Here is a 24,605-nt window from a genome sequence, read left to right on the forward strand (position 1 = left end):
GCCGTGCCCACCCCAGCTCCAGCAATACGAAAAAAGTCACGATACATTGCATAACATGATGTGACGTGGCGAGTTTGACACCCAAGCTGTAGAGAAATGATAGAATTAATGATTTTCTCATGGTGGCATTTGAACTGAGGCATCCTAGACAAAGCGTTAGCCAAAAAAATTCTTATCCCCTGGAAGATACTTTAAGATGAAATTGAAACGTTTCAAGTATTGAGCCTACTGAACTTGTTTTGGGGATAATTTACGCGGGGTGGGTGGGTTCAGAGCTTCCAGATTTTTGTGATCAGTCCACACTTCAAAAGGTATCTCCCCCCTTTGAAGAAATGGCGCCACGTTAGTAATGCCCATCGCACTGCAAAAGCCTCCTCCTCCCAAACGGCACATCTCTGTGTCAGTCAGCTTTCAGAAAGTGTAAGCACAGGGTTGTAATTTCCCCCGGTGATTTTTTTGTAAGAGGACAGCCACATCACTTGCATCGGCTTGAATGCAAGGGTCAGGGTGCTTGCGAACAGGTTCAGCTTCTTGAATGCAGCTTGACATTCTAGGGACCATGGCAACGGCTGACAAGTCGGGATTCTCCCCCCCTCCTTTTTCAGTGTTGGTTATTGGCATGGCTATCTTTGTGAAAGAGGGGATAAATTGGCGGTAAAAGTTAGCAACCCCCTGAAAGCTTTGAAGTTGTTTATGGGTGCGAGGGGGTTGCCATTCCAATACAGCTTTCACTTTTGCGGGATCCATTTCTATTCCCTAATTTGAAATTCGGTACCCTAAATAGTCAAGATGTGTCTGGTGAAACTCACATTTAGATAGCTTTGTGTATAGTTTAACCTTCAGTAGTTTCCTCAGCACTTTGCGGACCAATTTAATGTGCTTTTCCATAGTCTCAGTGTAAATGAGAATGTCATCAAGATAAACTAAAAAACCCTTATACAAGTGATCATGGAGCACCTGGTTGATTAACTGCATAAATACGGTAGGGACTCCTTGTAGTCCAAAAGGCATCACTTTAAATTGGGAGCTTCCCAGGGGGCAATTGAAGGTGGTTTTCCATTAGTCCCCCTCCTTAATCTGGACACGGTAATAAGCCTCTCTTAAATCCAACTTTGTAAAAAATTTCCCTTTTGCTAGGTGGGCCAACATGTCCTTCATTAAGGGAAGGGGGTACATTTTCTCTATGCTGACAGTGTTTAATCTTTTAAAATCCAAACATAATCTCAACGACCCATCTTTTCTTTGAACAATACAGGGGCTGCTACACATGATTTTTCTGATTGGATAAAACCCTGAGCCAGGTTCCTATCAATGTACTCTCTTGACTCCTTCATCTCTCTGGGCGTCATTGAATACATTTTTGGCTTCGAGAGCTTGGCCCTGGGTAAGATTTCAGTGGCACAGTTCGTAGCCCGGTGGAGGGGAAGGACGTCACACTCTCTCACTAAATGACTCAGCTAAATGACGGTATTCAGTTGGGACAAACTGGATTCCTGGCAGCTTTTCTACAACAGCCTTTAGTGTCTCAGGGTGCTTTTCCTGATCCTCATTTATGGTATAGTCCTTTGTATCATTGGTGGTGGCAGGTGGGAAAGGGCCTATTCCCAATCTTAAATTCCTCACTCGGTTCTCCCACCAGATGTTTGGGTGCCATTTGTTGAGCCAGGCCAGACCCAAAATCACAGTCTCAGTCATTTTTGGGACCACGCCAAAATGGATGATTTCCCAGTGCTGACCCATTTCCAGTCGCACTGGTTCTGTCAGGTGCGTGGCAGGTGCACCACCAATAAAGGATCTGTCAGCTTGTTTAAATCTCATGGCTAGGGGTAACAGCCTTGCCTGAATTCCCAACTTGAGCACTGTGGGCAAATTAATTAGGCACCTAGTGCAACTTGAGTCTATTAAAACGTTTAAGTCCATTTGGGTCCCGGTTTTGGGTACTACTATCTTGGGGAGGCAAAAGGTGGGATGGGCTGATTTACTATCATCCTCCTCATCTTCCTCATCCCTGTTGTAGGGTGCCGGCATCTGCTATGGCTCAGACCAGGCTTTCGCCTCGAGCTCGATTGGGGGGGAGGTCTCGACGACTGGGTCTTAACGTGCCCAGTTTGTCTTCTCTCTTCCTCCTCTGGGAGCTTTTTGCGGGTGTGTGGTGGCAACTGGCGTGCTTCTGGGTTCAGTTTTGGGAGCCACGCACGCCACAGGACAGTGACGCATTTGACCGCATTGGTAGCACTTGATAGAAGCCCTGGCTTGCGCTTGGGGGACACTGTTGGTCGTAGGGGCTTAGGAACATCAGCCAAAGAGATGTTTTTCCTGGATGCACGGCGGCTTGGGTTCGGCTGTGCCTGGCTTTCTGGGGCGTTCCAATTCGATGTCGAGCATAACCGCCATGCTGTACCACTCACGCAATTAGTTGGGAAAGCCCCGATAGATGCAGGCTTGGAGTAAGTTGTGGTCTAGCCCCTGATTGAAGTAATTGATCAACAATCATTCCGGCCACTGCCCCAGCCAACCAGCAACTCTTCTGAATTCACGAACTTGTTCCTTAGCGGAGCAGCCTTTTTGCTTCAGACAATGGATCTCCTTCTCGGCCAGCAGGGTTTGAGGTTCATCTTCAAAATGGCCTCTCAGTTGCTCCATGTATAGGTTAGCATCCTGCAGTTCAGGAGGCCTTTCATCATGGTTACCCAGTCGGCTGCTTCCCCCTCTAAATTGGCCGCCACAGCATTCACTATCATGGCATCATCCTGGTAGGCATAAGCATAGCGATCTAGATGAGTCCAGACCTGATTTAGGAAGGTTAGATTCTTGGGGTCCCCATCAAAGGTGGGATTGATGGGAGGCGGCTCAAACCTCGGCAGGGCTGCCTGCACCTGCTGCTGGGCTGCTTGTTGGTCTTGGGGACGGGGCGAACCACTCTGCATTTCCCTTTGCCAGGCTCCTGGACTGGCAGCCTGAGGTTGCGGCAGTGGGCTTGGCTAGAATACAGGGCTTGACAGCACAGCTGGCTGGGGAACATGTGAGTTGGGGAAGATATGGGTAGCCCTTGGCATCCCCCCCCCCCCACAGCACACACATCCTGGCGACGGGACCCATCTCTTTTACCTGCAACCTGCCTAACTTCTCCTTCAGCTGCTTGAGCGAGAGGCTGTGGACTGCAGACTGGAACTTCCAGTCTCCAGAGTCGTCCCCTCCGATCGATCCCTTTCCCTTATGGCAGGGGTCAGCAACTCACGGCTCCGGAGCCACATGCTCCACCATGTGCAGTCCAAAAAAAAAGTGGGACGAAAAACGTTCAACCAATCAATTCAAACTTCTCAGGGGGGAAAAAACTTGTGAAGTTTGAATTGATTGTTTGAAGTTCTTTGTTTTGTATGACTGCCCACAAATCTCTTCTTCTTCAGACTACACATGGCAGCAGCAGAGGAAGAGACGGGAGGACTGCTGGAAAGGTTAGTGGGTCGGTCAGATGGGGCGTGCGGGTATGGTGATGGTGTTTCTGAGCAGCATATGGAGTCTCAGGTGCTGCCAGACCCCCTCCTTCTTTTCCCCCTTCCCACTCTCTGTCTCTCACTCCCTTTATGTCTGTGTGTGTGTGTCGGACCCGTGGGAAATGGCTGGTAGGGAGGCAGCAGTCTGGCATTTTTCCCCCCTCATTTGTGTGTGTGTGTTGGACCCGCGGGGAATGGCTGGTAGAGAGGCGGCAGTCTGACATGTTTTTCCCCTCGTTTATGTGTGTGTGTGTGTGTGTGTGTGTGTGTCAGACCCGTGGGGAACGGCTGGTAGGGAGGCGGCAGTCCGGCATTACCCCCCCCCTTGTTTGTGTGTGTGTGTGTGTGTGTGTGTGTCAGGCCTGCGGGGAACGGCTGGTAGGGAGGCGGGAGTCCAGCATTTTTTCCCCCTCTCCTTTGTGTGTGTGTGTGTGTGTCTGCGTGTGTGTGTGTGTGTGTCTGTCAGACCCACAGGAAATGGCTGGTAGGGAGGCGGGAGTCCGGCATTTTTTCCCCCTCTTGTTTGTGTGTGTGTGCGTGTCGGACCCACGGGAACAGCTTTTAGGGAGGTGGGAGTCTGGCCTTTTTTCCCCTCTCGTTTGTGTGTGTCGGACCCGTGGGGAATGGCAGGTAGGGAGGCGGCAGTCCAGCGCTTCCCCCCCTTCTGTGTGTGTGTGTCGGGCCCATGGGGCTCGACACACAGAGAGACGCAAACACCGGACTGCCGCCACGTCTACTAGCTGTTCCCCGCGGGTCCGACACACACAGGAGGGAGGTAAACAATGCCGGACCGCCGCCTCCCCTGCAGGATGTGCCGTCAGGAAGCCAGGCTGCCCAATGAGCAGACCGTGGCCCAACAGCCGAGGCTGGGCAAGCTCCAGCATGCCACCAGAATTTTGTTTACTTTGCCCAGACATACCGCTGGTCCTGCCGCCACAGCCACCAAAGATGGCAAGTACGGTGGCTCCCCGCTGGGGGGGTTCCCATATTCTGTGATCTCTTGGCAGTCAGACATAATAGCATGCAAGCACGGCGCTACCAGTCCCGGTAGCAAGCCGGGAGGGACGGAAGCGGGGGCAGGGAAAGTTGCTGGCTGCGCCATGCAGTTCCCACTCGGCCCGGGAATTTGTGCGGGACTGGCGGAGCCGGGAGCCGAGGCGCGAGAGATAGGTAAGCTGATGCCGTCTGGGCAAGTGCAGCGCACGGTCCGGGACGAAGGGCTCTTGCATCCACGCCTTTCCTTGGCTGAACTTTGCAGGCTGAAGCCTCTCCTCAGAGTCCTTGCCCTCCCAGCCCAGAAGGCAGAGTGACGAGTCCGGTCTCCCGTCAAGTCCCAGGTTGAATCAGCTTCCCCCAGCTTACACCCGCTTGAAGGGGTGGAGAGGGATGCCTGGCCCGACGGTTCGACCGTGCGCAGCTTTCCCTGGAAAGGCCATCCCTGGAGCTGGTGGGCTTCGCCTTCCTAATATGGAAAGTAGCCGGCATAGGGCGAAGTGGGGGGGGGGGAGTTTGGAAGCGTTGAAGCGCCAGAACCTAGGCATAGAGCTTGTTTTTAGGGTGTGGCGGGGAGCTGTTCGTTGGAAAAGTTGGAAGTGGAGAGGATGATTAAGGAAAACGAGGGCTTGCCATCTTTGGCGGCTTTGGTGGCAGGAGCAGCAACAGGAAGGCGGTGGCGGCTGCTGTTGGGGCAGCCTAGTGCCCTTCCTGTGCCCGGTAGGCAGTACTCGGCTAGCGGGCGTGGGTGATGCGCACGGCCAACAATCTTAGTAGCTATGAAATTGAATGTATGGCCTTATTTGTTGCAATGTGAAACTACCAATGAGTTTGGTCTCCTTGTCTGACCACTTGCTTGTGTTCTTGCAATCTGGTGCTTCCTCCCAATCTGTCCTACATAGTCACATTGGCAATCCATGCAGGGGTCCAGTAGATTACACTAGAAGTATTACCACTTCCAAGTAATCTTTGCAATGCATGATTTGCCCTTGTATGGTAGCCTCTGGGTAGTGTGCGATTGCCCACTTGCAGATGTCGGAAGCTGCATTCTACTGCTTCCATAATGTTTCTGATGTATGGCAGGGTGTGCCATATAGTTGGTCCTATACCTTCTTTCTTCATTTCCTTGCATGTTGCGCATGCATCTTGTAATAGGTGGTTGTGGGTACCCTTTCTGCCTGAATTGTTCATATAAATATCTTCTCTCCAGTTGCTTAGATTGCTGGGTACTATAGTGGGTTCTCACCCTGTCAAATACTGTTCTTGTGCAACTTTTTTTGGGTGATAGTGGATGGTTACTAAGAAGGCGTGCAGTGTTGTGGCCTTGCAATAAACGGTGATTTCTAGGCTTCCATTTTTCTGCCTGTTGACAAGCACATCCAAAAATGGTAAATATCCAGCCGTTTCTTCCTCCATTGTGAATTGTATGGCTGGGAAGATGGAGTTTAATAGGATATGAAAGTCTTTCATTGCATTTCTTTTGATGATGACAAATGTATTGTCCACATAGCAGCGCCAAAATTTAGGTGTGTATTTTTGAAATGTACAGTCTTCTAGTTCCCTTTTGAATGTGAAGTAGGTATGTTGGCAGTACTCTGGAGTAGCTTCATGATTTGTGTCCTGATTAGGTTGTGCTGATCTGTGTTGAATTCTTCTAGTTTTTTATCATTACTTTGTATGCTAAGTGAGGAGAGATAGATGTAAATAGGGATACTATGTCAGAAGAGACCATGATCTTGTCAGCCACATTTAAGACTTGTAGTTTTGTCAAAAATGTGAATTTGCCAAAAAGTGTGAATTACTTTCTAATGACTTTAAATGGCAGTTGGTACTGGATAAAGATTAATTCTAAGCAGGGTTTAATATTAAATATACTCAAACACAGCCTTGTACTGTGCTTTGTGGACACATTTTATAAAATTATATATAAACTTTATTTATGATAATATTTACAGAAATGTAACAGTAATATATAAAATAAAAATATATAAAAACTAGAAAGATTAATGCTCATCGAGAACTAAAGCTAAGTACAAGAATTAAAATGTTAGACATATGCTAGAATTTGAAACAGAACCTAAAAAGTCTGTGAGAACATTAAATGAATTGCTAAAAAAAATAATATTGAAGTCAGGCACAAAGATGGTGAAAATGACAAAATGACAAATTACTTTTGGTGTTACCCTGTTGTAAGACAAGGTCTGTCACTTTAGTATGTGTTGTGACCTTGTGGGGATACAAAAGAAGCAGAGTTTATGATATGATATTGCTTTTATTATTTTAATGAAAATCTGATTCTGTGGATGTCTTTGGATAGGCATGCATGCTTAATGTATGAATTTTCTTAAGAGCCTATTATTATATCTGCTTAATATTGTTCTCTTCTGAGAATAGGAATCTATTTCAAATAAAAACACTCAGTCATTTATACTATACCTAGAGGGGCATGACCTGCAGATTGGCTGGCATGCCTTTCTGTGGTATGGTAAGAATAAAGCACATAGATATTTCCAAAACCATGCTATAAGAAACTCACTTCTCGTAGAATGGGAAAAACTAAAAGAAAAAAATTATATTAAGATACCTGAATGGCTTACAACAATGGAAGCCTTTGCTTACCCAAACTTAATTAACTATGATAAACTTGTAACATATAAAGACTTACTGGACAATGAAGGAAGATTGAAATCTAGACAAGACTTACAACAACAAGGTATTGACCTATCATGGTGGCCATACCTACAAATCCAATCAAGATATGAAAAAGATGTGAAAACGACGAGGCTCTATAAAGAACAGACAGAACTTGATCTTACATTGCTAAAAACAGATGAAAAGCTGATTAAAAAACTTTATAGATTACTGCTTAACTTAAGGTGGAGGATGAACAAATTAAAGAAACAATGATAATATGGGCAAAAAATGTTGGACATACCATAGAGCTTGAAGAATGGGAAAAGTTATGGGACAGAAATATTAGATTAACCAAAGCTGTACCATATAAAGAAAATTTGTATAAAATGTTTTATAGATGGCACATGACACCAGTGAGACTAGCCAAAATGTTTAAAAATACTTCAAATGTCTGATGGAAATGTAATCAAAGACCAGGTACTTATTATCATGTATGGTGGTCATGTCCTAAAGCAAAAAGGTTTTGGCTTAAGATACATCTATGGTTGGAGAAGATGATTAAAAAAAATAGAATTTAAACCAGAAGTGTTTCTGTTAGGAATGATAGGCCCCAACTATGACAAGGAGAGTGGATACTTAATGTTACATGTATTGACAGCAGCGAGAATTATGTATGCTGAATATTGGAAAAATGAAAAGTTACCAACTGAAGAAGTATTAATCAAGAAAATATTGGATTGTGCAGAAATGGATAGAGATTTAGAGATTAAAGAGAAAGAACTTTCAATTTACTATAGAACGTGGAACAAATTCTATCAATGGCTAGATAAGTGAGTTAGAGAGAAAGGAATGCGATATGCAGTTTTGAATTTATTTGAGGAAGAAAAATACTATACATTGAAAACTTAGTATTGTTTATGGTAATCTACTATAACTACCATTGTTATTATTAGCTTTACTACTTTTATTTATATATATATTTACCCAGACAATATGCTGTTTGCCAAATATTGAATGTTATTAGGGGAAACCCCAAACCCCACCCCCAACCTTTCCTGTACCCTATCCCAAACTCCCATCCTATTACCCCACTTTTTAACCCTATAAAAACTAATAAAAAAATTCAAAAAAAATCATTTATACGTTGATATGTCAAATTAGCAATAAAGATTTAAAGGAAATATGAATAATAGCATTTGAAATAGATTTCAAACATAGACTAAACTTCTACGGGTGTGAATCCTGTTCTTATATTAGAAATATAAAATTTAGGAAAGAAAGTATACCAACCCAGTCTCCTTTTAAAGGGTCTGATTGTGATTTCAGCAAGACGGCTATAACCTTGTCTCCCAGAGCTGTAAATCCAACTGTCTGAAGCGCTTGTGGATAATCTCAAATTTTCTGCTTGTCTAGAGAAGAATTACAGAGCAAGTATCCTTATTGGCTCTCCATTTACCATGATCATTGGAACTGTCTTCAATTCGCCATTTCCACACAGAAATCTGATCTTTGTTATCTGAATTAAATTCTATCTTTACATAAAGGTGTCCTGGCTATTTCAAGGGCTCCTTTGTAGTGATTCTTATTCAGAAGGAATTCAATTTCTCCTCAGGTCCAGAAGGAAAATATGCTTTCAGTAACTGCACAAGGTGCTCAGAATATGTGGGAAGAAGAACTGAAATTAAAATCAAAACTTGGGATTCGCCTTTCTGAGCTTGATAAGGAAAAGACAGAAATAATATCTCAGGTAGGTTCAGTATCAACAATTCATTGTATTGGAAATGATGAAGAAACAGTTGGTATTATGGTTGAGGTATCAGACTCGGATTAGGAAGAGCAACTTTAAGTCCACATTCAGCCATGGGAAACTCACTGAATCTGGGTGCTTTAGTCCAGTCACTAAATTACTCAGTTCAAACTAACTCACAGGACTGTTGTGGTAGGGAAAATTGGAGAAAGAAAGTATTCATATGAGCTCCTGAAATCAATAAACAATAAATAAGCCTTAAATATCTTGGATTCAGAATTCCTTAAGGATTTCATTAAGTACAAGATCAGAACTAGAAGTTATCTGGATCAGTCGTAACTGATTCAGATTCAGATATGGAACAACATGCTGTAAAAGTGTGATATGTCTTTTATCTCATAGATTTTATCGTGGGCATGGATTTTAATGCGGCAGATGAGGATTTTTAAATGTTTTTATATTATCTGCTTATCCTGCCTGATTGATCTGTCTAACTGACAGATTCACAATGCTTTTAGGAAGTAGCATTTTTAAATCCCACTAGCTATTTAAATAATAAATTTGTACTGAGAATTTTGAAAGATTATAACTAAATAAAACAATATATCATAAGGTTCAGATAAATACAATATAAAAACTGAAAAAAAATTGAGTAAAGTTCTTTTTACTCCTTATCCTTTTTGAATTCTCCCAAAGACAAAGATGCTGACAAAGCACAGGAAACTGTTAATACAAGGGCTTTTGAGCTAGACTCCTTTAAATTCTTAACTTTAAATCAAATAAAATAAATAAAGGTCAAGATGCCTGAATTTTTCAGTTTTGAGAGAGAATGATGAAATCTACTTTTTTGTACAAAAGTGATAAATTATACTTCTTTATGAATTTTATAAATAAGTGTAAAAGAACTTGCTGGACTTGAGAAAGATGTCTAAGTGCATTTGACATAATATATTTCAATCACCTGACCAAGACATTTAGCTATTGCAGCTTGCAAAAGAAGGTCACAAAATTAGGGCAACAGCTAGATGAAGCAAAAATAAAATTAAGAATTTTTCAATTCTCAAGATACTTGTATTTCCTAAACTTCTGTGATTGCAGCAATCGTTAATAATTTGATCTCATGGGTTACTGATTGACAATGAAAGAGATTTCAATCCTTTTTTACATGGTTTGGCATCTGTTAGCCTTCACAGATGAGTGTTCTGTGGGAAGTCAGCCTCCCAGAGAAGGAAATATTAAAAGGGCAGAAAAATATATTTCCTGAAAGGATTTTAAAGAGGCAGAAAAGCATGCCTACTTTTCTTAATAGCCCCAAGTCTCCCTCCCCCAAGCAGAAACCAGCTCTATAGAAATGCAGATGTAAATACTGCAATCCATTCAGGAAGGTTGGAGGCCCCCAGCTAGAAGATAAAGAAGACAAAGACACCTAAAATCTACATACCCCACCCAAACTCTAAGAGAGGACATAATAGGATTAACCCACAGATGCCAAAGGGACACAGGTCAAAATACATGACACAGGAAATACAAAGCCTCAAACAGGAACAGGAAAACCTCAAGAGCCCAGAGGGTATAAAAACCCACTCCCTACATGTGCTCGCTCTCTTTTCTTCCAGAGCCATCTTTCTATCTGGCTCTCCTCTTCAATAAACTGCAACCTTCTTCTAAAGCAGTCACCATGTTGTTTATTCCCAGCTTGGACTGAACCATGATGAAGACTTTTCCTTCAACAGTTCAAAAAGTTTAATTGAAAAGCTCATGAAAACCCAAAACATTGTTCCAAATTATCTTATTCATTTCATAGTACAAGCTTCAGCTTCTTAGCAGAGCTAATATTTTCCAGAGAGTTTTACCAACACTGGAATTTTCTTAGAGATTGCTGCTGCATTATAGCATCAGGAAGCTCATTTAAAATCTGGGCAGAGCAGCAGGGTCTTAATAAAGCTGTAATTTTGAAAATTAAGGAAATAAATATGAATGTGAGGAAATAAAATATATTTCAATATAATCATTTTTTTCACAAAGCTCAAAGTGAAGGTGGAATACCATCACAGATTTATCTGTGCATTATAATGTATGCTGTTTGAAATGTTGTCAAGTCTGGAAATTATTTTCTTATTCTTTTACAGTTTGAGAATGAAAAGAAAAAAGTAAAGAAAGCACTAGAATTGAAACCATCAGTGGAACTACGACTGGATCAAGAAATGAAAAGGAACAGTGAATTACAAAAAGAATACGATGGGTAACTTTTATTGTTGTGAAGACATTAGCTGTTTTCTGTTTATAGAATTTTATTTTGAATATATTTAACATTGCTATAATGAAAAAATCTTACATATAACAGCTAATATCCCTGTTTCCGTGACCTGTTTTTTCTGCATGTTATGCACTATCTCTTGATTTATAATACAGAACAGGAAGTCTTCATGTTATAACCATTTGTTTAACAACTGTTCAAGGTTACGAGAGACCTGAAAGCAGTGACTTACTAGTAGTTCTTGGCATTTTCAATTTTGGCAATGTTCCTATGCTTATATGATCAACTTGGGTGCTTGGCAACCAACATGCATTTACAGTAGTTGCAGGGTCCATGGGTCATGTGATCACCATTTATGACTTTCCCAGGGGACTTCTGAAAAGCAAATTAAATCAGTGAATTTGTTTAAAGATCATAGCAAAACAGTTGTAAAACTGGACACAACTCACTTAATGACAGTTCTGGTCCCAATTGTGGTCATAAGTCAAGAACTACCCATAGTCCTCATTTACTGTAATAGCAGGTTGAGCAGGTTGTCAAATAACCAAAATGCAATCACGTGATTGCAACAGGGTGTGCCAATCATAACATTGAGGAGGGGTCATAAGCAGGGCTTTTTTTCTCATAGAACGTTCAGAACGATGTTCTGGCACCTTTTTTGGGGGGGGAAGCTCCCTCTAGAAATGAGAAACATTTTTCTCAATGTAATATGTCTAATTTAGCTGATGCTAGAAAAAAATATTCTTTTGTACACTCTTGAAAACTATTTTGAATCTATAACCCATCTATTACAACGAAACCACTTTAAATTAAACAATTCTTAAGAATCAAATATTCTTAATTTGGACTTTACTTTTACTGTTTGGACTGTTGTGAGTTTTGAAAAATAGATTATTTAGAATCTAGTTATGTTGCACTTCAGTCTTTAAATAATTAACCTAGTATATACATAACAATATATCATGTTTACCATGTTGAGCTTAACATCAATAACAACATTTAACAAAATAATTTTTGGTGGTATTATCTGTACATTAAAATTTTGTTTAGTCACACTCTTTCACTTTTCACATTCTGGACAAGCAATGGTCATGTAACCTAGCAAAAGATGTTACATATGTGCATAAGTGTAGTCAGTAGCATATGCCTTTTTAAAAATATCAAACATGCAAAGAAACAAAAATAAGTCCAAAATATCTGTATTACATCCAGAAATGCCAACTTTGCAACCAATATTTCACATCCATAACTATGGCACCCTAGGGATACGTGCATACATGCAAATGCTTCTCTGGGATCAGTAACGCAGCAGGGATTGCTTTTTCCTTCCAGTAACAGGTTTATTTTATTTATTTATTTTAATCCCATTTATATCCCGCCCTTCTCCGAAGACTCAGGGCGGCTTACAATTTAAGCACAAACCAGTGTGCTTAGCAATAGCCTTCATTCTATGTATATGCCTGCTTATTAGGGCTTTCGCCCCCCCAAGCAGCATTATTACAAAGTCAGCTTATTGCCCCCAACAATCTGGGTCCTCATTTTACCTACCTCGGAAGGATGGAAGGCTGAGTCAACCTTGAGCCTGGTGGGATGCGAACCTGCACTAATTGCAGGCAGCTGGTGTTACTTAAGGAGGCATTAGCCCACTGCTCCACCAAGGCTCAATATTGCTAGGAAATACCAAACATGGCCTTGAGAATTCCAATGTTTGTTACAAATTTTTCTGGATGTGGTTGGAAAGAGGCTGTTTGGTGCCAGAGACCACTGCCACAAGGAACACAGCTCTGGGTCGGGGTTCGGAGCAGCTCCGAGTGGGGGCTTAGCACGGGCTGCGGCGTGGCAACTGCGGGGAGGGGAATCCCCACGGTGGCTGTGGGAAGGAGAATCCCCGCGGCATGTGGCTCCAAGCCACAGGGGCAGGGATGCAAAGGACAGGCGGCAACACCATAGCAAGACACCAGCATCGCTCCCAGTGACAGCACCTCTGAGTTCCGTCACCTTTTTTTTTTTTTAGAAAAAAAGCACTGGTGATAAGTAACTTGCTGGAGCTTCTTTGTAACTTCAACTAGTTGTTAAACAAGGAGCAACAAATGCATAGTTAAAAAAAGAATATATATTGAATTATACATTAATAGAATTACAATACCCAAAGGAATTAACTACAATGGCAGTAACAACAGTTTTGCTGCAAAACAGATAAAAGAATATACAGTAACTTTATAGGATAGGATAGGATAGAATAGAATAGAATAGAATAGAATAGAATAGAATAGAATAGAATAGAATAGAATAGAATAGAATAGAATAGAATAGAATAGAATAGAATCTGGAAGGGACCTTGGAGGTCTTCTAGTCCAGCCCCTTGCTCAAGCAGGAGAACCTATACCATCTCAGACAAGTGACTGTCTAGCCTCTTTTTAAAAATCTCCAGTGATTGAGCACTCATGATTTCTGGGGGCAAGCAATGCCACTAGTTAATTGACCTCACTGTCAGAGAGTTTCTCCTTAATTCCAGGTTGCTTCTCTCTTTGATCAGTTTCCAACCATTGTTTCCTGTCCTGCCCTCTGGTGCTTTAGTGAATAATGTGACTTCTCTTCTTTGTGTCAGCCTCTCAAATACTAGAATATTGCTATCATGTCTCCCCTATTTCTTCTTTTCTTTAGACTAGCCAAACCCAAGTCCCATAGTTGTTCTTTGTATGTTTTAGTTTCCAGGCCTTTGATCATTTTAGCTGCTCTTCTCTGAACTTTTTCCAAACTCTCATCTTTTTTGTGATATGGTGACCAAAATGGGCTACAGTATTCCAGGTGTGGTCTTACCAGGATCTTATAAAGTGGTACTAATACCTCGTGTGATCTTGATTCTATGCCTCTGTTTATACAACCCAGGATTGTATCAGATTTTTTGGATGCTGCTGGTTCATGGTTAAGTGATCGTCCACTAGGACTCCAAGGTCCCTCTCACAGTTACTGTTTTTAAGCCAGGTGTTGCCCAATCTGTACTTGTACCTTTGATTATTCCTGCCTAAATGTAAAACTGTTTTTCTCCACATTGAAACTCATTTTGTTGGATAGGGCCCATTGTTCAAGTTTGTCAAGATCATTTTGGATCCTGAATTTGTCTCCTGGGGTGTTGGCTATTCCTGCCAGTTTGGTGTCATCTGCAAATTTGATGAGTTCCCCTTCAATTCCCTCATCTAAGTCATTGATGAAGATATTGAAGAGTACTGGGCCTAAGACGGAACCTTGTGGTATCACACTGCTTATTACTCTCCATGTGGATGTAGTGCCGTTGAGGACTACTTGTTGAGTAGAAACATGAAGAGAAGTTGTTTGCTTTAGCAGTGCAGACTATGTGAATTATTAATGTACAAAATCGGAAAACAATGTTAAATTGAAGTTTTGGTCATTTTAAAATGGCTATTTGTAGAATAATGAACAAGGTTTGAGAAATAACAAATCTTTATTTTTCACATTCTTTGTACTCTTTCAGCCTAGTAGAATTCTTTCTTTGTGCAGCAAAATATTTATTTATTATTTATTTATTTATTAATTTTATTTGTATACCGCCCTTCTCCCGAAGGACTCAGGGCGGTGAACAGGGCAATACATATTAAAAAACAAGATACAAAAATTAAAAACGATTAAACAAAATGCCCATGAATAAGTTAAAAGACATTAAAAAATAGGTTAAAACAGATTAATAAAACCCAACCCCATCCCATCAGGCCAGGCCAGCTTGTTCGAAAAGGTAGGTTTTGAGATCGCGCCGGAAGGAGCGGAGGTCAGGCGCCATCCGGAGCTCGACCGGAAGATGGTTCCATAAATCTGGCGCGCCCACAGAGAACGCCCTCCCCCTGGGGGCCATCAGTTGACATTCTTTGACCGGTGGCACCCTGAGGAGGCCCTCTCTGTGGGAGCGTACTGGGTGGAGGGAAGTTGACGCCGGCCGCAGGTGCTCCCCAAGGTATTCCGGACCCATGCCATGTAGGGCTTTGTAGGTCATTACCAACACCTTGAATCTCACCCGGAAGACAACTGGAAGCCAATGCAGCTCGCGGAGCAGAGGTGTAACATGGGAGTGTCGGGAAACTCCCAACACAACTCTCGCGGCTGCATTCTGTACCAGCTGGAGCCTCCGAGTGGTCTTCAAGGGTAACCCCATGTAGAGAGCATTGCAGTAGTCCAGACGAGAGGTCACAAGGGCGTGAGTGACCGTACGTAAGGCATCCCGGTCTAGATAGGGCCGCAACTGGTGCACCAGGCGAACCTGGGTGAAGGCCCCCCTAGTCACAGCTACTATATGGTCTTCTAGAGAAAGCTGTGATTCTAGGAGGACTCCCAAGTTGCGAGCCCTATCTATGGGGGGTAATAACTCACCCCCCATAGAGAGAGATGGGATATCCTGAATATCCCGAGATGCCGGTACGCACAGCCACTCGGTCAGGGTTGAATCGAAGCCTGTTCCTCCCCATCCAGACCCGAACCGCCTCCAGGCAGCGGGACATCACGTCGAAGGCATCACTGGGGTGGTTTGGGGTCGAAATGAAAAGCTGAGTATCATCAGCATGCTGATGATACCCAACTCCAAAACCACGAATGATCTCACCCAGCGGTTTCATGTAGATGTTGAACAGGAGAGGCGAGAGGACCGACCCCTGAGGGACTCCACAAGCGAGAGGCCTCGAGGTCGACCTCTGCCCCCCTGCCAATACTGACTGCGAGCGTCCCAGGAGATAGGAGGAGAACCACTGAAGGACCGTGCCTCCCACTCCCAATCCCCTGAGACGCCGCAGCAAGATACCATGGTCGATGGTATTGAAAGCCGCTGAGAGGTCTAATAGGACTAGGACAGAGGAATATCCCCTGTCCCGAGCCCTCCAGAGATCATTCACCAGAGCGACCAATGCCATCTCCGTGCTGTACCTGGGCCTGAAGCCCGATTGGTACGGGTCTAGATAATCCGCTTCATCCAGAACCAGAGGAAGCTGATGCGCCACCACACTCTCAACAACCTTCGCAAGAAAGCGAAGGTTGGAGACCGGACGAAAGTTATTTAACACAGCTGGGTCCAAGGCAGGCTTCTTGGACCTATAGAATAGCATCTATAGAATACTTTAAGCAATTGCAGTAAAATTTATTTTTCTTTACAGTATGAAAAAACTTCTAAAAATAACCAAAAAGAAGTTAAAAGGCTATGAGAGTGGAGAAAGTTCATCTCAAATCAGCTTACATGGAGAAATAAAGAATAAATATTCAGAAATTGATAATGAAGTTGGAAAACTAAGAAAAAGGGTATGTACCAGTTATTACTTTAATTCATTTAAATTTCACAGTTACATGATAATACTTACATAGTCCTTTTACTAATGAATGATAAGCTCCAAGCCAAGAGTATTGGTCATCATTTATAAATAAAACAGTACAGTGGGAAACTGGGTTATTTGACTTTCCTCTTTAAATTGCTTCTTATGTGAGATGCTGCTTAGGCTTGGACCTGGGGGCAGTCTCTTTCTATGGAAATCTCAAGGCTTTTGAACAACTGGGTCCCTTTCTTCTTGGCCCTCTATAATAGAACAAATCTTTCATTTAAGTGGGTAGTGGTAATTTGGGCTGCCTTTTTTAGACTTTCATTTGGTGCCCTGTTGACTGCTTTATATAATGTTTAAATTTATTCTACCTGAGATAGAAGTATTTATTTATCTATTTATTCTGTGCCTTCGAATCAGTGTTGACCCCTGGCAACTGTTTATACATGTCTCTATACTTTTGTGTTAGTATTTGGTATTCCATTTGGAATTTTTTTGGATTGTTTTAATCATCTGAACATAGAATATGTTAACTAAAACTTTATTATTTATTTATTAAATGTATATGCTGTTTGAGTAACTTTGTTGATGAGGTGGAGAGGCATGTGAATTTAATAAATAAAGTGTTAGTTAAAATGTTTTTGGTCCACTTAGCTCTTACCTCTCTATATCCACCACCAAATATGATTCTTCATGTCTATGAGCAGATACATAACTATTTTATTTTGAAAAGTTTGTAGTCTTTTTCTTTATTTTGAAAAGTTGGTAGTCTTTTTCTTTAAATGTTACTTGCTTGTTCAGGTTGATGAACTTTCTCGCCATTTGGAGGTTGAGTCAACAAGATGTACCCAGCTGGAATCTAGCAATTGTGAACTGCGTGAACAATTAGCATCACTCCAAAAGAATCATGCAAAATTAGAAAAAAGCAAATTGCAACTAGAAGAAGAAGTAGCTAACCTCAAACGCCAAGTACAGGGTAACTTAATAGATCTCAGCCAAGTGGAACAATACAAGAGAGAGATCGAAGAACAAGCTAGAAACGACATAAGAGAAAAATTGGAAGAAGTCAATTTCTTTTTACAGGTTACTTACTTATTTCCTGTCTTTATTATTGTTATAAATAATTCAAGACAGACCACATATCTGCTATTCCTTTTTCCTCCTATTTTCCTCACAACCACAAATCACTGGCCCAAACTCACCTAGCTGGCTTTGACATACCTAAGGCAGGGCTATAATTCACAGTCTCCTGGTTTCTAGTTTGGTGAATTAATCATTAGACCAGACTGGTTCTTTTAAATAATTGACAAATATTAACTAAGTTATATTGTTGACAAAATTGCTGAATATTTTCATTAAATCAGGTTGCTATACTCAGACAATATATCAATGATTTAATTAAGTGTACAGAAAGGACTTCTTCTAAATTAATACATTTTGTGTCTTAGACACAGGCTGCTTCTCAAGAAACTTTGGAACAGATAAGAGCTACTAATAATGCTTCTTTGAGAAATCAATTTGAAAATAAAATTAAAGAATTAGAATCAGAGTTGGCCAAACTTAAAAACAACCAGCAAGAATCTACACATACAGAATTGGAAAGATACAAAGGACTGTATTCAGAAGAACGAAAAATACGGAAATCTTTGGGGAGCAAATTGGATAGGTAAGTAAAAAAGTTTCAATTCTTGTAAACTTGTATTTTTTCTTAGTAAATCTGCTACCCATTTTACTACCAAGCAACTCTGGGTGGCTTACAATCCCATAAATAACAGAATAAAATAAATTATAACACTGGGCATTAAAAATTGAATTATTACAATTAATATTAAAATAGAATATATAATTAAATATAATATTTAATATTTACTATTAAATATAATAGTAAAGGGGAAAATATTTTTTCAGATTAGTGTTTAAATACATTAAAAAATAACCTTTCTGTTTATACTTCTGTTTGTATTCTGAGAATATAATTCTGCAAATAAAGTTCTTTTTCACATATTTCATATTCCTAAAATTATGAATTCCAATAAGCCTGTCGTTTGTGTTACCCATTTTAATACTAAATCGGTGGTTCTGAATTATCATCTGAATAACAGAGTGAAGGAAACACAAGATTTTCCAGTTACATACAAAAATATGTATAATATGTCTAAGCTTATGAAAAGAAAACAAATATGATGAAGACATATATTCTGGGGTTTAGCTTATAGAAATATAAAAGAAAATTGAACTGGGATAGATTGGCTAAATGAGTCCCTAATATTGTATCATTGTTCAGATGGATTTTACCCACATATTGGATTAGAACTGGGCGATGCACTCTATCAGGCTTGTATCTTTCAGATGTACTGTTTTCTCCAAAGCAAGGGTAATTCTTTTAAACTCCTGACAGCTTTGAGGGAGAAGGGGTTGATAAAATTAGAATTAGAGATAAGGTATTTTTGCTAATCCTAATTAATGTATGAAATGAACAGAACCTTGCTGCTTGCATGCTGTGAATGAGAGAAAGGTAAATAGATTTCATCTACCTTATAAAGTGATGGTTAGGTTTGATTTAGTATAAATTATATCACCCACCCTCCCAAGTAATCTTCTGCTAACTTTGTTTCCCTTTCCACTTGATTTTGTACCATTACATAAATTATTGATTAGTGCATACTTAAAATTTACACAGAGTATTTTGTTTTGCAAATTAAATGTAACATGAAAAATTGAACATTAATTGAAAAAGAAAAAATTAGAAGGAAAAACAATTACCGTATTTTCCAGCGTATAAGACGACTTTTGAACCCCTGAAAATCACCTCAAAAGTTGGGGGGTCGTCTTATACGCCGGGTCGTCTTATACGCCGGAAAAAAAACACCTTCGGATCTTTTTTCTGCTGGGCGGCGGGATCGCTGGGTGAATGGAGGCAGGTGATGGCGACCCGTGGTTAAGCGGGCGAAGGGCGAACGGGTGATAGAGGGCAAACTCTCATCAGCTTCTGGGGCGGCTACTGCAGCTGCTGCCGTTGCTCGCTCAAGGACTGGCCGTGCTAGCGCCTCCAATGCTGGCTGACAGGTCCCTGATGAGAGGAGCGGGACTAGCCCGCGCCCGTCGTCTCGAGCAGCCGCTGCCCTGTTTCCCTCCCTGTTTCCCTGCTCCGCCTGCTCTGTGATTGGCCCAGCTTTGCTCCTTTCCCGCCAAAGGGGCGCCTCGCCTTATTGTCTCTGAGCTCTCTCGCCTGCTGCGCTGCTGCTCTCAGTTCCGCACTCCGAGCAAGCAATTCTTGTGGTCAGCGCGAGTCAGGCGGTGCCTCGGCGGGAGCAAAGGCTCTCCCTTCCTACGGTCGAGCGGGGCGCCTCTGGGGACCGCCTGCCCGTCCTCTCGTCGGGGACCTGACAGCCAAGCATTGGAGGCGCTAGCACGGCCAGTCCTTGTGCGAGCAACGGCAGCAGCTGCAGTAGCCGCCCCAGAAGCTGACGAGTTTGCCTTCCATCACCCGTTCGCCGTCGGCCGCTTAACCACGGGTCGCCATCGCCTGCCTCCATTCAGCCCAGGGCTCCAGCCGAGCGGGAGTCGTGTTTCTGCGAAGAGGCGGCGGCCGTGGCGGCGGCAAGGGACTCGAGAAAACTTCCTGTTCGTCGTCCTTCCCCAGCGACAGGAAGTTTTCTCAAATGGGTGGGTGGAAGAGCACATTTGCAGACGGAGCAGCCGCGCGTCTGGAGCCAAGCCCCGCCCAGGAGGCGGTCAGCCAGGTGGGCTCGGAAGACGCGCTGGAGAGGCGGGCTTGGGGCGGCCATGCTGAGGCCGGCTGGCGAGGGCCGCTGCGTGGTCTGCGGGCGAGAGGGGCGCCAGGCCTGCCGGAAGTTCCTGGAACGGGCTGGCAGGCAAGCTCTTCCCCGGCCCGCCGGAAGTCCCCCAAACTTGGAACTGCCTGGCGGCGGGCGGGCACTCCCTCCCCGATTCGCCGGGGAGCGTCTCCCAAAGCGCAGCGTCTGGCGGCCGGGAGTCCGTCGGCCTGGTCGCTGGCGAGCTGGCCCGCGGCTAGGGCCGGGGCCCAGGAACAGGTAGCCGGGTGCGGGTGGGGGTAAGGAAAGCCGGGCGCGGGCTTCTGCGGCTGGTTGCGAGGCCGGATGCGGGTGTCTGCCGGGAGACATAGCGGGTAGCAGGGCGCGCTCTGCTTATGGTCAGATGCCGCTTGGGTGAGGGGGAGGGGCTGGAACGGGCTGGCAGGCACGCTCTTCCCCGGCCCGCCGGAAGTCCCCCAAACTTGGAACTGCCTGGCGGCGGGCGGGCGCTCCCTCCCCGATCCGCCGGGGAGCGTCTCCCAAAGCGCAGCGTCTGGCAGCCGGGAGTCCGTCGGCCTGGTCGCTGGCGAGCTGGCCCGCGGCTAGGGCCGGGGCCCAGGAACAGGTAGCCGGGTGCGGGTGGGGGTAAGGAAAGCCGGGCGCGGGCTTCTGCGGCTGGTTGCGAGGCCAGATGCGGGCGTCTGCCAGGAGACATAGCGGGTAGCAGGGCGCGCTCTGCTTATGGTCAGATGCCGCTTGGGTGAGGGGCTGGAACGGGCTGGCAGGCACGCTCTTCCCTGGCCCGCCGTAAGTCTGGCTTTGCACCATCTGCATCAGACGGGGCTGAATCGGGCTTCTGTCGGACACTTGGGATACGTTTTTTATTTAAACAAAAAGCTGTCCGAAAATTGCAGATGGAAAGAGATGGGATAAGAACATCGAAAGACAGGACCATAAAAACAATCCTTTGAAAGGGGGGGCGTGAGTGTTAGAGTGGTGATTTAACACTCCAGTTAAAACTGTCTAGCGTATTTTTCATTCAAACCTCTCCTTCATTACTTCAGTCTGTTGAATTCAATGGAGGACTCTAGGAGAACATGATACCATGGTGATTCTGAATGTGACAGTTTTGGATCTGTTTGCAAATCCAGTCTGGCATCACTGAGTTGTGTTTGATTGATCCAAACGGAATTTTGGATTATGACGGACAGGGAGGGCAGGGCATGTAAGTATTTTCCGACGTATAAGACAGAAAACCTTGAAAAACTTCTTAAAAGTAGGGGGTCGTCTTATACGCCGGAAAATACGGTACTATGTTAAGGACTCCCAATACATTTTGATTAATATTTTGTGGCAGGAGATACATTCCATTAAGAATAAAAATGTCTCTCCTTGTCTTTATTGATATATATTTTTAGATATATATCCTGCCTTTTCTCCAGGAACTCAAAAGGCAATGTACATATCACTATCTCTCTCTTTTTCTCTCTCCATGATTTTGAGATAGATTGAGCAGTGTGAGAGTGATGCCCTGTCAACATCCAGCTCGAGAATCCAAATAAAACTCCAGGTTCATTCCATTTCCAAAAATCTTATTGTTTATTGAATACACTGCATAGTTATGTCAAAGCTAAACTAACCCTGAGGTTCCAACACCAATTTGTAGACTTAAACAATTTTCCCAGCCAAACGGCCTAACGTCTTACATAATTCATATCAACAAGTTCACTTTGTTATGGGAACTGTCTTCTTCAAATCCACACCTGTTCTGGTGTCCTTGACAAAGTTTCAGGGTGCTTTTAAGCATGTTTACCAAGTCAGCCCAACTCCAGTCTTTTGGGATCTGTCCAGTCCAATCATCCTATTGAGGCTTCAAATCAAGGAAAAGAAAGACTTCATATTCTGCTTTCCAAAATCCTCCAACTATGATTTTAAATGTTACAGGGTGCTAACTATGCCTGGGCATACAGCTTACTTTAGCACAGGAGGATAGAGAAAACTGTCAGGAGAATAGAGGGGAAAAAAAATATTGATTTTTAATTACCATTCCAGAACTCGGAACAGAATAATGAGGCCTCTATTTAGACTTGTTAAGGCCCTGGATAGATACATTTCTGGAACAGGTTAGAGATACATTACATTTTGCCTGGAGTTCTGACTTTTTATGAAATAAAGTGTATCATTATTCTAAGATGATATCTTGTTTAACTACTGATTTGTTTCAAACCTTTTGCAGAGCTAATGCAAAACTAGCAGAAGCCAACACTCAAGCCTACCATGAGTGTCAGAAAAAGAAATCTTTACTTGCCAACAGCTTTTTAAGTGGAAGCCTTTCTTCAAGTCCTGTCCTGGAAACAGTTCACATGGGAAATAAATCTCTTAACCTTGGAGGAGGATTTCTGAACACAAATGGAACTGCATTAGCATCAAAAAACAGAGTGGAAGCTTCCTTATTAAAGGTTAGTAATTGCGAATGTCATTCTAAACTGTAATTTCTGTTCAAACTTTAGGTTATATTTAAGTGAATAGTTATTTCATTTTGCAAACAATCTTTAACTCCTTACCTTGTCTTAGGCATAGCGCTTTTCTGAGAAAAACAATGAAAGCCCCAAATACTTGACAACTTAATTTCTATTGTTCTTTTATGGAAGTTTAACAATAAAATTATGCATAGATAGGCTCTATGGAATGCTTAAAATACTGGTTGAAATTTTGAATATTATTTAAAAGTCAAATTTGATTGTTTTGTGGTTAACCAGTTAAATTTAGAGCCAAATGTGTAGCAAAGTTTAGAAACATGATACCATATTTTTCCGTCTATAAGATGCACCCTTGTATAAGACAGCCCCCAATTTTCTTTTTTTTATTTAAAAAGTTTTACAATACATTTTGACTTTAATCCCCCCTCCCCCACCCCTATCTAGCCCTCCCTATCCCTCTCCCCCATTCCCTCCTCCCCCCCCCGACTTCCCAGAGCTAAATACAGGGTATAAAATCGAAAAACGTAAGCACCCCTATGTTATCAACAATAAACTGTTAATTCTATCTCCCTCTAGCTCATATAAAATGAATACAAACAATATTAATATTACAAATAAAGTAAAAAAGAAAAAGAGGAAAACAGAAAAAGAGCTTTACTCAGAATAGATTTTCTTAATCCCAGTCCTTATTCATATTAATTTCAAAAAAAAGAAAAGAAAAAAAAACTTTCACCTACTATTTGCATTCTCCCACCTTTCTCTAATTTCTAAACAAATTCTCAGTTACGCGCCAAAAGCGCCTATCTCTGTTAACCTTAATAATCTCCAACCAGCCCCCAATTTTCTAAACAAAAATTCAGAAATCAACATTTTAAATATTAAACAAACCACACCTTTAGTTTTGCACATATTTTCTATTTTATTGGTAATCAAAACAGTGAAAACAGAACACATTTTTAGTGGCAATAAAACAAGTGGCCATGCCATCACACAAGGGAGGCGACTTTCTCCAATCAGATGGCGCTCTGTGGGCTTAGTCCCGCTCACCCCCTCGGCTGTCAATCACTGTACTGAGGCGGCTTCCCGGGGCCTTTTGCAGCTTTAGCCCGAGCTTTGCCAGTGAAAAACGGGTCATAGAAGGTGGCTTCAGTGGGACCGGCGGCATCCTTGGGGCAGCACGATCCTCCAGCACCAGGCGGCATCTCGGGCCGGCTTTCTCCCCATCCAGGCAGCATCTCGGGCCAGCGATATCCTCCTGCACCAGGTGGCATGGCAGCGGCATGTAAAGAACCCACACAGGCATGTCCTGGGCTGCGGAGGTTACCATTATTATTTCGTGTATAAGACACTGCACTTGTATAAGATGCACTTGATTTTTGAACAGGGTGTTTGCAGGAAAAAAATAGCATCTTATACACGGAAAAATACAGTACTTGCCCCAGCTTTAGAGAATTTACAAATAGCTGCAAAAAGTAAGGTTTGCAACTTAATAGACCAGATGATATCTAAAGTCCATCACAAAGGCACAAAATGCCTGCCTTTTTAAAAAAGCATGGAATTCTTATGTTTGCATATATAATAGCACTTTTGATAGAAATAAAGACTCCAACTTTGATACAAACATTTCTGTGAAAGTTCAGTGTTTGCTGCTGTTTCTTCCTATAAATACTACATTCTGACTTTTGTAGCCTATGTTGCTTTTCAGTTTGTTTGTTTAAAATATTTAGATAACCTCCCATCATAAATCAATTATGGGAGGCTTACAACCAGTTAAACAATATAAAAACAAAAAAAGCTGGCGCCATAGCCACATTCTCATCCTAGCTTTATCTTGCCCTATTCCAATGTTTGGGAGAACAGTTAGGTTTTAAGGGCTTTCCTGAAAGACAGAAGGCGTGGGACCTGTCAAGTTTCA

At 42.6% G+C, this 24,605-nt stretch overlaps 1 protein-coding gene across 1 annotated transcript in view; it reads left to right on the forward strand.

Moving 5' to 3' along the window:
* LOC308670448 (uncharacterized protein) overlaps positions 1 to 24,605 on the forward strand; it is a gene marked incomplete at its 5' end in the record, with an annotated part of 97,100 nt that overhangs the window by 50,311 nt on the left and 22,184 nt on the right. Inside the window, 6 exons of the mRNA XM_081331950.1 lie at positions 8,734 to 8,868; positions 10,998 to 11,110; positions 16,279 to 16,420; positions 17,236 to 17,517; positions 17,883 to 18,100; positions 22,447 to 22,669. Of these exons, the coding sequence (XP_081188076.1) occupies positions 8,734 to 8,868; positions 10,998 to 11,110; positions 16,279 to 16,420; positions 17,236 to 17,517; positions 17,883 to 18,100; positions 22,447 to 22,669 (1,113 nt within the window). The remainder of the gene's footprint in view (positions 1 to 8,733; positions 8,869 to 10,997; positions 11,111 to 16,278; positions 16,421 to 17,235; positions 17,518 to 17,882; positions 18,101 to 22,446; positions 22,670 to 24,605) is intronic.

This window comes from Vipera berus, assembly GCF_964194415.1.
Source record: "Vipera berus genome assembly, chromosome: 6".
Taxonomy (NCBI): domain Eukaryota; kingdom Metazoa; phylum Chordata; class Lepidosauria; order Squamata; family Viperidae; genus Vipera; species Vipera berus.